The sequence below is a fragment of the Morus notabilis genome, unplaced genomic scaffold, assembly GCF_000414095.1.
Source record: "Morus notabilis unplaced genomic scaffold, ASM41409v2 Scaffold948, whole genome shotgun sequence".
NCBI lineage: Eukaryota > Viridiplantae > Streptophyta > Magnoliopsida > Rosales > Moraceae > Morus > Morus notabilis.
This window is the reverse complement of record NW_010362042.1, coordinates 118,640-133,156: the sequence shown is the minus strand read 5'-3', so window position 1 is coordinate 133,156 and position 14,517 is coordinate 118,640. Positions and strand designations below refer to the sequence as shown.

Here is a 14,517-nt window from a genome sequence, read left to right as displayed (position 1 = left end):
ATATATATATATATATATCCCATGATCATCATGAATTTCAAGTCCACACATTTGAATTGAAAAGCTTACCTTCCACGTGACGTGCACTCACCGTTAATACTGAACCATTTTCACACACAGATTCCTCCAATAATGTCAATATATATATATATATATATATATATATATATATATCCCATGATCATCATGAATTTCAAGTCCACACATTTGAATTGAAAAGCTTACCTTCCACGTGACGTGCACTCACCGTTAATACTGAACCATTTTCACACACAGATTCCTCCAATAAACATAACATATATCATTTTTTATTTTTATTTTTATTTACTTATTGTTAAGAAAACATTACAACATTTACAAATCAGTCGTATAAATACGTCATGTTATGCCCATTCCAATTCCACACTCGTCAAGTACTACTAATTTCCTTGTTTTTCTCCTCAAACAAACATTATCGTAACTGCTCTGTCTCTAATAATATGATCAGAATTACGAGGATAATGGCAAAACTATTCCCATTATGGCTCGTAATTTTGTTCTACTTTTCAAGATTAGCCCGCTCTTCGCCTCTAGCACCGGCATTGTACGTTTTTGGAGATTCTTTGTTTGATAGCGGGAACAACAATCTTTTGCCAACTCTTGCAAAGGCAGATTATTTGCCGTACGGTGTAAACTTTGACCAAGGGGTCACCGGAAGATTCACCAATGGAAAAACTGTCGCCGATTTCATAGGTACGTATAATATACATATACTCTTTTTAACATTTATATATAATGATATATATAGATATGTACACAATGATGTTATTATATGCGTGTTCTTTGTTAATCTTTTGATCTGATTTCTTTTTCTTTATGAATCTTTGTATGAAAAAGCTGATTATCTTGGGCTACCAAATCCGCCTCCGTACCTGAGTATTAGAGGATCGGCAGCGGTTACTGGATTAAATTATGCATCTGGATCTTGTGGCATTCTTCCAGAAACTGGCAGCCAATATGTAAGATCAATATATATATATATATATATATATATAGACGTATGATGTATGCATGTATAATTAGTATGTCTAGCGCTTAATACGTTTCTTTGTTAATTTCTTTTTCTTCTTTGCTTCTTGAATAGCTGAATATCATATTATATCTGTGTTTGGAGTTTAGATCAGGTTTTTGATGCATTTATTTATATAATGAAAATTTATTACATTTTTACATGATTATGATCAATAATCTAATCTAATTCTAAGAAGTAATGTATCTTGGAAAAGATATTGCATGATTCGAAAAAATAATAACAGATTTATTAATGGTTGGCAGGGAAAATGCTTGAATATGAAAGATCAGATAGATTTGTTTGAAATTACTACAACTTATAATACGTCAGAGTTGCGGAGATACTTTAAAAATCCCCAGGATTTTTCTCACTACCTCTCAAAATCTATATTTATTTTTTCTGTTGGCAATAATGATTACATAAATAATTACTTGGAACGACAATTTTCCATACGGAAAAACTACTCTCCTCGATCATTTGCGCAACTCCTGGTGGATGAACTGGCTCAGCATTTTCAGGTATAATATTTTCATGTACTCTTTAATTATTAGTTCATAATATTCTTTTTAATTTTTTATGACGAAACTTGCACGACTTATTTCCACTCGTATATTATTGTCATTTTAGTCATGATATTGCCAAATTTGAGTTCAAATGTCCACCAGAGTCTGAGAAGTGAATAAAAAGATTCTTTAGACTACATATATACAAAATGAAATATTGCATGTTTGGGAGCATCATCATATTGAGAATCATAACTAATAAAAAGCGAGCCTCATTTATAGCATGAAATTCACTTTTTATTAGTGTGTGGTGTTAAAAAACAAGCGATGCTTCTAACTAGCACTGCTTAATGCAAAATATACAAATTACAATGTTAGAAAATATCGGTTCGATAGTGTTATAAAACACTATACATTAATAGAAAGTGTTCCCACAACAAGAAATCTATAAATATAGTCCATTTTCATGTTTCTAAGCATTTTTCAAAATGTAATATTACATGCAGAGGAATGACTACAATGTATGGATGGAACTGTTAGTAGTGTTCCATCAGCATTATTTTTCTTATATAAATTGAAGAGATACGCATACGGCCAGTTACTACTTTTTATATTTAAAATCAGCACATTAACTTTTTTTCATTATTTTCTATGATTAATATCTATCTGATTCTTCGAATATTGTTTTTTTTTTTTTCAGAGGTTATACAAATTAGGAGCGAGGAAGGTAATAATGTTTGAATTAGGCCCACTTGGGTGCCTCCCATCAATAACAAGGAAACGAAATCATGGAACCAAATGTGTGGAAGAAATAAATCAGTTAGCTTCGTATTTCAATGAAAGACTTCCTCCAATGCTTAATAATCTAACATCTACTCTCCAAGGCTCAACCTTCGTTCTTGGTCATGCAAATTGGCTCGCTTACGACGCAATACAAAATCCTACCAAATATGGTAAATCTAATTTAACTTATTTATCATGATATTAGTTAATATATATATATATACATATATACCAAAACAGCAGCATTTATATATAGTACTAATTACTTCGATTTTTTGTATGTGATAATGTACAGCCTTAATGGATGCAAGAAATCCATGTTGCACCACTTGGTTAAACGGGACTTCTGGGTGTATTCCGTTTCTAACGCCTTGCGATGGAACGAACAATCACTTCTTCTGGGACGCTTATCATCTTACTGAGTCTGCTTGTTCAGTCATAGCAAGTGGATGTTTCAATGATTCATCGGTGTGTTCCCCATTCATTAAGCAACTTGTAGAAATTTGAATGTAATTTAGTTTGGATACACCAAAAAAAAAAAAAAAATTATAAATCAAATTAAGGTTTACATTGCAAGATGTATTCTTTGATATGTATTCGAAATCATTGATAGCTTTGCCAAATCACTTCACTAAATTATGCTGATGTACATCTCTCTTTTTGTTTATCTCTTAATCTTTAGTAGTTGTTCAATTTGTATAATATTTTACTTGAAAGAAAAGCAGTAAAACTTCATATTACCAAAAAAAAAAAAAAAGGACACAGAGATTTAATGTACAGCCCTTACAGGTGTTTTACTTCCTAAAAAGTGTCATGTTGAAGAAACAAACAAACATACTATTACCCGATCAAGGTAACCAAAAAAAAAAAAAAAAAGAAGCAAAATAGAACAAAAACCGTTGTTATTATACGTATATATATGTCCTGTGTATAGACCAATTTGACTTTGGCCTATATTGGTAGGCAAAATTGTGAGTCTCTAGCTAAACAGTTAATTGTAGATTGAGAAGTACTCAATGAGATGGCTCGTGATTGTTAATGGGTGGCTTGCGACGACCCATTCCCTTGTAATCTTTATGCATCAGACTCACTATCTCTTTGGCTGCTTCAAGAAGCCTTCTAGTTTCATCATTCAAAATAACACTACTAGTACTACTTTGCTGATGATCAGAAGTACTTTCATCGTGATGTTGTTGATGATCATCATGATCAGTACTTTCTTGGATGGCTCCTTCCTGTGCAAAAGCAATTAGCTAGATACAATCAATATAAAGAAATATAATAATTAACTTCCTAATAATGTTGAGTGTGTTACTATATGCAAACCATAAGGAAATTAATTCCCTAAATATGATTCCAACCTTGCATATTCACTAAACAAATAGTGGGAATTTCCATGACAAGATTCCTCTATAGCTAACTAGCTAGCCTACTAAGCACATATATATAGGTGGTGTGTGTATACATATACATATATTTATTGGGTGTGTGTGTATTACACACACATATATAGAGAGAGAGAGAGAAACCTGAGAGTTCGAACTTTCTTGAGAACTCCCTAGAGAATTTGAAGCTTTCATATCCTCTGATCCTGCAATCAGATGACATGTATATGATCTGAAAGCTGAACTATATATAGTGTTAACTTTTCTTAAGAAAAAAACAACTCGAAAATTCTCCAAAGTTACAGAATATTCAGCATACATATGCACCAAAAAGAAATACAAGAGCTCGATTCGAACATCTAAATTTTACATTCGTACATCCATTATATGGATATTTCTACCAAAAAACCATTATATAGATATATAATGTTTACATATTTGATCAACTAGAGCACCCTATATATGATACACACATGGCACAATTAGCAAAAAGTTCTATCTTTGAAAACTTCCCAAAAATGCTTTTTTTCTTTTTCGCTCAATTATGTATAGGAGGGTGGCGTCTAGGTGCATGATAATCAGCACTGAAAGCTACAAATAAACCGCCCATTTTCATAGCACTAGTACTAAGATGATCGCTTTTATCTCCAAGTTTACTTTTTACATTTACACCCCCTTTTCCATCAGAAGGAGTTGCACCTGAAATCTTTGACATCCCAGCTCCATTATTCATTTTTGGCCCTTCTCCCACAATCTCTTTCTTTAATGCCCCCATGAGTTTCCTTCCTCCAGTCAGTGTAGCAAGCCCAATATCCTTATCTGCAAAAAAAAAAAATAAACAAAACATTATTTCAACTAAATTATTATGAATCTATGGTATAAATGAGAGAGAAACTAAAGCTATATAAATCAATAGCATGTTTACCTTGTTCATGGGCATGTGCAGAGGAGCCCATTAGGCCATGCATGACAAAGAGAAGCCCTAAAAAGAAGCTGATGATCATTGTGAACCTTTTGTGCACCATAGTTGTGAATTTTGTCTCTTGCTAGTGTTATATTAGAAAGAAAGTAAGGGTAATATTCTTGTTGTTCAACAACAAAAGAGGGGAGATCAAGGAGAGCATAATGTGGGGTTTTATAAGAGTGTTTCAAAACCCAAGTCAAACCTAGGGTTAAGGTACACCTGACAAAATTAATAATTTTTTTTTCTGGCTTAACAGAGCTTAGGAGAACTCAAAAGTTTAAATTATTAAGAAAAAGAGAGAAAAAAAAAAACTGTGCACACTGTCCTACTAGTTCTAATTTATTCGCAAAAGTTTGAATGTTTGGTTTCATAAGTTGAACTATATGGAAAGGTTATAAGGTTTAGTAAAATACATTTTGTATTAATTTAGATAGAAAACAAAGGTGTTTTGCTAAATATGACTGCTGCCATGCATGCAACGAGGTAATTAAATATATAATTTATGATGACTCATCACTGTATTAAGGATTCGGTGAACTATCTAGGCTTTCTTCACTGATATATTTTATCATCTATATTGAAAATAAATAATATCTGTGTGTGTGTGTGTGTGTATATATATATATATATATATATATATATATCAAAGTTAAGTAGGACCACAAAAGAAGCCTTCTACTAAACTTTACTAGCCGCTTTTCTTTTTCACAATTTCATAATGTGGCATTTTTATCAAGTCTAAATAATTAACGAGGCTAGCTAGTAGGCTACTAGACCTTATAGCCATCTGTGGGCGTGCCTTTTTCTAATAGATCTTTTTTTATTATTTTTTTGTAGAAGACCAAACAGCTAGAAGAAACATTTAACTATTTAAGTATTAGTGTAGAGTAATAGTTCTTCATTGGCGTTTTGCAATTTAGTAGGTACGGTGGGTATTAATGTCTGATGTTGATATGGAAATCATGCTTTTGAGCTTGATCAAGTTTATCAATATATATAGTCAGATATTAGCTGGTACTTATTTCATTAAGAAATCAAATAAACTAACTTAGTGATTGTGGCAAGGGTCAATATCTCAATCCCCACAACGGTCCGAGTCAGAGATTCGCTTCTGATCTGCTTTGAACATATATTGGTGAAAAAAATAATAACAATGAATAAATAATGAAGAATGTAGCAAATTGAACGAAGCATTAATTGCCTTCCATTGGATACTCTAGAGATTGACTTTAAGTAACATTTTTCTTTGTTTTACTTGGCAGTTGAATCCTTTTTCTCCAGGAAACAAACATGTTTCAATATCTAAATATAGCTAGCTGCTGTATATATAGATGCATGATGTACACAAGATAAAACTATAGTAATTAGTTATTTTAATTCCCTTTAGGATAATTATTTGTACTTGTTTTAGAGTTTCATATTGGAAACAAACAGTTACAGAAAATTAAGGAAAAATCATGTATTTGAAAGCACCAAATTATGACAATTTCCCGTAATAATAATATTCTTTAATTAATTGAAGAGAGAAAATTTGGTGATTAGCTAGCAGCATAGTTCCCAAGGGCAAAGCATGAGCATCTTAAGGCATAAAATTAAGAGCCTGCAGAACATTGACAAGTGTTGGAGACCTAGAATTTCTCAACAATTTCACCTTTTAACAAAATTAACATTATTATATATTAAACAAATTAATTAGGAATAGTTTTAGTTTAGATTTTAGAACACGAGGGCGTGACCTCCAACTTTGTGCTAGTGGCTTCTCCTTGAGAACAGTGTGTGTTTTGTTTTACCAATTAGTCGGTTCAACATAGGCCAACGGGACTCATTTTTATAATTGCCTAAAATATTAACCGACACCACCTTCTACTACGTAACTACAAGTTATTGAAAGTTTGTTACAGAGATGCATTCTTATTATTACAAGTTAGTAGAACGCATGTGTCAAACAATAAATATTAAAAATGATAAAAAAAAAATTGACAGAAAAAAATAAGATTATAGCATTTCTCTTAAAATTTATATCATTTCAACTACTTAACGTACCATTATCACTCCCAAAAGAGGGGGAGGGGCAGTAAGAAAAACAGTGTCGAATATCATCATTTCATTATAGCGTTGGATATGTCGTGACAATTGCCATGATATTCTGTAGAGTCTCTACAATCAACTTTTGTACTACGTAACTAATAGTACTGATGTTTAATATTGCAGATGGCAATATTGTATCACTATATATTATTACTATAGTATCCATTAACTCCCATTAAAAGTTATCTATTTCTTCTGTAAAAAAAAATGATAATAATAAGAGACAGAAAGAAAAAATGCTTAATTTTCCATGACCAAATGATCGTGTTGGATAACTCAGGTTTCGGCTGCATGCATGCATGCATACAAAAGGCCGTGGTGATCGTCGGCTCCTAGTACCAATATTAATGTCTTGTCTTTGATTCTTTAATTAAATATCTCTGTGGTCATGTATATCCAACTTAACATGGTTGATCTCACTAATGATCAGATCGTAATTAAGTAATATTAAAAGCTTTCCTGATAAGGTTATGTTAATAAACCAGAAGGGAACCTTTAGTCAACCTACGTACATGTGTACCGACCACGCGTCGATATGGTCATAATACTTAAGCTAGTCTATAAAGTCGATGAGCATCCTCACGATATACATAAATAGTAGTGTGAAAGATAATATCAAGGCCTACGTACGGAAAATATTGGTGAGCCTTTTGAGGTTTAGAAGGGTGTATCCTATTTGTGTTGCCACCGAAGGCGGCCTTTGTGGAACTTGGAACTGAAAATCTGTTTGCCTTTTAAGGACATAGTCACATGCCCTTGTGTATATACCAACAATATATATATGTATATATATATATATATATATGCACATATCAAGTCAAGAAATGTGATTAGAAGCATGCTTAGTTCAGAATATCTGATATTACCAAGAGAGCTAGTTTGAGAATCCAAGAAAGAGATTCCATTTTTGCTGTGTACAGTGTATTAGTGTATATATGTGTCTTTTATTTTCTCCACAAACCACCTTATACGGGAGCGTGTGTGCGAACAGCATATATATATGTTTTGTGACAAAACTGCCCTCATAAAAGATGTGTCACATATCCCATGATATCCGCCAAAAAGGAAATATCTTCTTGTCTTGGATAGATATACATCTCGTCTTCGTAAACTTCGAAATATTACTCAGCTTAATTATTGTGATATGTGATATAAGTGCTTGAAGTAAAGAATGAAGGATTAAATTCATCTGAATGAGAGATGATACCAGCATATCGACTATCTATTTCGATCCAATATGTCATGAATTTACATCTAACTTGCAAACGTTGGTACGAGCAAAACTACCAAATATTAAAAGTTAATAGGGACCAAAATTGGCCCTTTTCTATACCTTTTTCTTTTTGGTTAAATTTAAAACCCAATTTTAGTGCTGCTACGGACCAAAACTGCCAAAAATTAAAAGTTCATAGAGTAATTTTTTAAAATTAAAAGTTTAAAACGAAGGGTCATAATGTTCGTAGTTTAAGAATTAACAGTGCTAACAACCTTTAAATGTGGTATTCCTCCAATTCAAATCAGTAATCTATTGGTGGCTTGGGAAGACAACGAGACAGAACACAAGAGACTTGGCACCAACTCCCAAGCGGGCCCAAGAAAAGAAAACCCAATAGAATCTTTAATCCAAATGCCAATGACGAAAACATATCACCAACCTCCATTGTCTAATCCTAAACACATTAGTTCTTTACTCACGTATTATCACTTTTAAGAATGGTTTATGGATGTAACAATGATGTTGCTCACTTGCCTAATGTAAGTCGACTAACAAAGACATTGTCTTTTTACTTTCACAGATTATACAACTAGGAAGCAAGACAAGAAAAATGATGCTAGCTGGAGTTTGACCACTTGTTAGCAAAGGAAACAACCGAAGCCAGGCTAACATAAAAAAGAACCTTTTTGGCTAAGAAAACATTTAAAATAAAAAAATAAAAAAATAAAAAGCTGTTCAACATCAAAACATGGCAGGGAAAGTAAAACCAGGAATATTGGAACTATAGTCACAAGTATCCTGATATGAAGCACTCCCTAGTGTCACTACGAACCTGGAAGAGATCCTAGAATAAAGACTGCATCTCTTAAGCAATTACAGTCTGCACATGGAACCTAAAAAAGATAAGCTAATAATAACCGCATCAATACAGTGTCAGAAAGCGTATTCTGATTCTTTATTGTAGGAAATCTCAGATGAGATATCATAGGAGGTTTTTTAGGAGATTTTCTAGTATAGAAAATCAGGAAAGATTGCCGAGTCCTAAAGTCTTGGAAATGGGCTGATCTGTTTTGGATTCTTTCCTGATTTTATGTAACAGAAAGTGTATATAAATAGAGTGTAGAATAGCTTGTAATCTGCGATTCATTCATAATAAAATTCATTCATTATTCTTCATGGTATAAGAGCTGTAAGGCTAGGGTTTTTGGGAAAAATTAGGGCAACCTAAAACTCTTATTGTGATCCCAGCCTTAATCGCTGGCTTATTCCTTTATTCTCCTGACTGGTTGATGAGTGAGTTTTACTCGCTCATTTAGTATCGTTTTACACTTAATATTTAGTTAGTTTTCGAGATTTTTGTTAGTTTTTATGTGTGTTTTCGTTCTTTGTTTGAAGGTTAGGTGAAAGTCTATGATTTGGAAGGTTTTGAACAACTTTTGGTGGAAAAAGACAGCAAACATAGCGCTTAGGCACCAATTTGTAGCGTTTTGGCACTTAGTTTTACGGAACCAAGACATTTGGGCAGAATGGGCAGCGTTTTGGTGCCCATGATAGCGTTTTGGCGCCCAGGATTTTTCACAGGCAGCGCCGCAGTGCTAGGAACTCAGCGCCGCGGCGCTATGACAGGAGAAAAGACGTGTTTTGAAGACAACTCGTGAGAAAACTTACCCGTATTGACCCTAATGCTTCAAAACTGATAAATAGATGATTCTAGGGCAATTAGAGGGGACTTTTGGACTGGAGAATGACGGCTGACTTTTGAGAGGAGATTCAAGAAGAAAAAGGAGAATTGAGTACGAAGAAGAAGAACGGTAAAAATCCAGAGACAGAGACGCTTCAATTCAACTCCAAACTAGTTCTTTTCTTTCTTTTCCAATGATTAAGACTTTGTTTAGGAATTTATTTTGTTTAGAGATGAACTAATTTCTTTTTCTAGGGCTACGATGTAGCCAGATTATGAATGTAAAGATTCTCAATCTTCTTTTTAAGTAATTGATGTTTAATCCATATATGCTGAGTATTTCAATTTATTCTTAATGCTTGTAATTGTTTGTCCAACTATTACATGATTTTGTATTTGATTTGAGACTGAGAGGTGATAATTAAATAAGCTCCTAATTGAAATACCATGAGTTGTTCATAGGATAGAGATATCTATGATGCTTGTGCAGTTCTTTTGAATTTCTTGCACTTAATGATTTTCAACAGGTTTAGAAGTCTGACAGAGATGTAGAGTTTGCTTGTTGGATTAATATTATTGTTGCTTGAGAAAGAATAATAATTGTTTTAGAGAAATTACTGTTAGTATAGAATTGAATGTTAATTTTCTTAAATTATGGGAATTTGAACAGGATTAATTTTGGTGAAATCGGAAATCCTAGAGTCTTAATCTATTGAATTTTATTCCATTGCGCAGCGTTGTTTGATTTATTTAATCGTTTTAATTTTACTTTACTTAATTTTATAAACTCTCTTTTCGATTATTTAAATAAAATTAGGGTTAATATAATTTCGGTAATTAGTAAACAACAATCCTCGTGGGACGATATTTTTATTCAATATTATATTACTTGATTGCGATAGTGTATACATGCGTTACGATTTTTCACAACAAGTTTTTGGCGCTGTTGCCGGGGATTGTTTTATTTTTACTAATATCGATACCAAATAACTCTAGTTTTACTTTAGATTTTATTTTGTTATTTATTTTCTTGTTCTTGTTTAGTTCTATGCAAGAATTTACTTTATGTGCATGCGAAAGCTTGGGAGCAACAGTCTACTACCTCTGGATTTAGAAATTGAGCGTAGCTGTTGAAGAAACCGAAGAGAGAAGAGAGAAGTTGCCATTCAGTTGCCATAAGTGATGACTGATCCTGAAGGAGAAATAAATGGGAATAATCAACCACTGAACAATCCACCGGTAGTCAATCAGCCAATGACTTTACGAGATTATGCATTACCACCAATCGGTGTTTAATCAGTGATCAGGAGGCTTGCTATTCAGGTGAATAATTTTGAATTAAAGCCGGTGATGTTGCAGATGATTCAAGAGATCCAATTTAATGGATTGCCAAATGAAGATCCTAATGCTCACATCGTAAATTTTTTGGAGATTTGCGATACTGTGAAATACAATGGAGTTAATGATGAAGCTTTTCACCTTCAGTTGTTTCCTTTCTCTTTGAGAGATAAAGCAAAAAGTTGGTTGAATTCACTACCGCCAAATTCGATCACTAGTTGGGAAGACTTAGTTCAGAAGTTCCTTTCTAAGTTTTTTCCACCGGCTAAAACAGTGAAGATGTGCATTGAGATCAACAATTTTGCTCAATATGAAGGTGAAACTCTATATGAAGCATGAGAGAGATACAAGGAGTTACTGAGAAGATGTCCTCATCATGGTCTACCTAAATGGATGCAAGTCCATAATTTCTACAATGGGTTGAATGGCACTACAAGAACTCTAATCAATGCATCTGCAGGAAGAGCATTAATGAAGAAAAATAAAGATGAAGCATATGAGTTGCTAGAAGATATGGCAACCAATAATTACCAGTGGCCTAGTGAAAGAAGCATACCAAAGAATACAGCCGGAGTACATGAGATAGATGCCATCACTAAACTCACGACTCAAATTGCTTCTTTTTCCAAACAATTGTAAAATAATAATTTGACAGCCAATGCCATCCAAGCATCATCTCTAGTTTGCGAATTTTGTAATGGGCCTCATCAAGGTTCTGAATGTCAAGCTGACAACCCTTTTGCACAAGTACAAATGGAGCAGGCGCAACAGAACAATCCTTACTCTAACAGGTTTAATCAAAGATGGCGTAATCACCTAAACTTGTCTTGGAGATGTTGGAAAATAATGGCATCGAGCGTGCAGCGGAATTTAAAAAAATTTAATCAACGTCAAAGCCAACCAAGAACATGTTCATAATGCTATATAACATAAATACTAAAGATCTAAATCATACCTTTTGAGATTTAGGAAACTGCACGTCTGACAGATCAAAGCGTTCCAAACAGCAACCGGAAGAGCCTCAACCAACTGGTCTTCTTTGCTATTCTCGTTTCCACGATCGGAGTACGGGTGGGCACACGTCGTTCAATCTCTTCTTGGTATTCTTGATCTCCTTCCAATCATAGGAGAGCCAAAGCAAAAATTGTTCTTGAGAATTAAACAATTTTTCCTCTCAGAAATCTTTTATCAATAGCCTCAAAAAGTCTCTCAAGTGATCTTATGAGTAATGTGACTTAGTAGGCTATTTATAGTGTTTAGGAAGTCATACTTCCATAATAATTAGGTTTTCCAAAGTTCTAATCACATCCATAGTCGATTTTGCCACGTTGGCATGCATTTTACGTTGCAACCGGTCGACCGGTGACAGAGACGTTATAACTCACCGGTCGACCTGTCCTTCACGAACCGGTCGACATGTGACCGGTCTACCCAACCAGTCGACCTGTCTGCACTGACGAAAGTTATTTTCCTAGTTTTTCCAACACGGGAAACTTGCATAGAGCCTCAGTTTTGATTCAAGCAACCCAATAGAGAAATTGCCTGATCAAAACAGTCATATAATAGTCTTCCCATATTAAACAACTCTTAAAACAATAATTCAACCAATTTATCTAGAATTAATTTATCAATTAATTCACCTGATAAATCACCCATGAATTAACTTTGAACCTCTTTTACGAAAATAACACAAGTTACCAATGTGTAGGAAATACGCAGTATCGTTACATGAAATTATGTGAGCTAGCAAAGGGACCCGATGAACATATATAAATCAAGCTCCTATAATCACAACGCTACTTGTAAACCAACAAGTCCGTCTCATGATTATAAAACTCTAGCGCTATTCCACTAAAAGCCTAAAGCTGCACTCTCGATTTATATAGCGTATTTACAAAGCTCTGATTAGCTCTAGTCCATGACTCAATATATTAGTGTACCATCCCCATAAGATATCCATAGTCGACTTGAGGTCAAGTTCCGTTTTACCTTCCCGATTATATTTATCTTATGTTCCATTATCATACCATCGGAAAAATACTATTCGTACCATTACAAATAGTAAACCATTAGATAACACAGAGTAGTCTAATGGCCGAGCGCTTGTATTTTCTAATCCACTGATAATGCATAAGAGGATATCATTTACTCTTTATAGGAGCTATGGATTCCACTATCTATGAATAACGAATCTACGCATACACGAGTCATACCCCCAATGTACAGGCAAGCGTACCTTTACATAATGTCAGGATGTCTCCATTTAGTACATCAAAGGATACAACTCAAGCATACGGGTTCATCATCCATCTCAGGATTAAGATGACAACATATAATTCGTCAAAAGTGAATTGTTTTATTCAAACAGAATTATTAATTAAAATAATTCAACTTTGGTCAGATCCAATATAAATTTCACCATTAGAAACTATATCAATGTCTCTACCCATAGAGTCCCACCTCCGACGACCAAGACAAGCCGTCTCCGTTAGGAAGTAGACAACATAACAATTTTACATGAATAAAGAGCCCAACTTTATTCCCTCGATTGTGGATCATAAGATTTAGACTATCATCTTTAGATTCTTGTCTTCCGCATGTTCTTCACATTACATGCATGACCTAAAGATTTAGAATGATAGTCTCAGACTTTCAGTTTGCTTATCATACATTCAACTATTATGAACATAAAGAGGACAATACATAGATATATGAAATAAAAAAATCTTTATTAATAGTCAAAATGTCTAAAAGAATATTGTTACATTTATTCCTAAGGGCAAAAATGCTAACAATCTCCCACTTGCACTTAAGTGAGTAAATGTGACATGCTACGCATTCCCATAGCCTCGACATGCTTCTCGAAGACCTTAGCCGGCAGGGCCTTCGTGAACGAGTAAGCCATATTGTCCTCTGACGCGATCCTGCATATTTCCAAATGCCCTTCTTCAATAAAGCTTCTTATCACGTGATACTTCCTATCTATGTGCTTACTCATTTTCGGATATCTTAGTTTTTTGGTGTTAGCTATTGCCGCGCTGTTATCACAGTATAGTCTCAATGGCTTATCCACACCAGGAACTACTTCAAGATCCATCAGAAATTTACGGAGCCACACCGCTTCTTTTGAAGCATCACTAGCTGCCACATACTCGGCTTCCATCGTTGAGTCAGAAGTGCAAGTTTGCTTGACACTCTTCCAAACGACGGAACCACCTCCCAGAGTAAAGACAGAACCCGAAGTCGATTTCTTAGAATCCAAACATGATTGAAAATCTGAATCTGTAAATTCTAGAGGTGTCAAATCCTCCCCGGAATATACCAGCATATAATTTCTAGTCCTCCGAAGATACTTGAATATATGCTTGGCCGCAACCCAGTGGTTAGGTCCTGGATTCGACTTATATCGACTTACAATCCCGACCGTATGACAAATGTCCGGTCGAGTACAAAGCATTGCATACATGAGGCTCCCGACCGCTGAAGCATAAGGTACCTTTGCCATGTA

The 14,517-nt window shown here is 34.1% G+C and overlaps 1 protein-coding gene and 1 non-coding gene across 2 annotated transcripts; one reads left to right on the top strand and one right to left on the bottom strand.

The window, feature by feature from the left end:
* The first annotated feature begins 427 nt into the window (after positions 1–427).
* LOC21401130 (GDSL esterase/lipase 7) lies at positions 428–2,848 on the top strand. Its single transcript, XM_024167533.1, has 5 exons — positions 428–732; positions 877–998; positions 1,315–1,569; positions 2,255–2,507; positions 2,633–2,848. The coding sequence occupies exons 1-5, from the start codon at positions 480–482 to the stop codon at positions 2,842–2,844; spliced, it is 1,095 nt and encodes a 364-aa protein (XP_024023301.1). The 5' UTR covers positions 428–479; the 3' UTR covers positions 2,845–2,848.
* Positions 2,849–11,285: 8,437 nt separating this feature from the next.
* LOC112092164 lies at positions 11,286–11,392 on the bottom strand. Its single transcript, XR_002902457.1, has one exon. It is a non-coding gene; the product is annotated as a small nucleolar RNA R71 (small nucleolar RNA).
* Positions 11,393–14,517: the final 3,125 nt, after the last annotated feature.

Coding starts and splice junctions, on each gene's coding strand:
- LOC21401130 (XM_024167533.1), top strand. CDS start 480: ATGATCAGAATTACGAGGATAATGGCAAAACTATTCCCATTATGGCTC. Junction 733..876: donor AACTGTCGCCGATTTCATAG/GTACGTATAATA, acceptor TGTATGAAAAAG/CTGATTATCTTGGGCTACCA. Junction 1,570..2,254: donor AACTGGCTCAGCATTTTCAG/GTATAATATTTT, acceptor TTTTTTTTTCAG/AGGTTATACAAATTAGGAGC.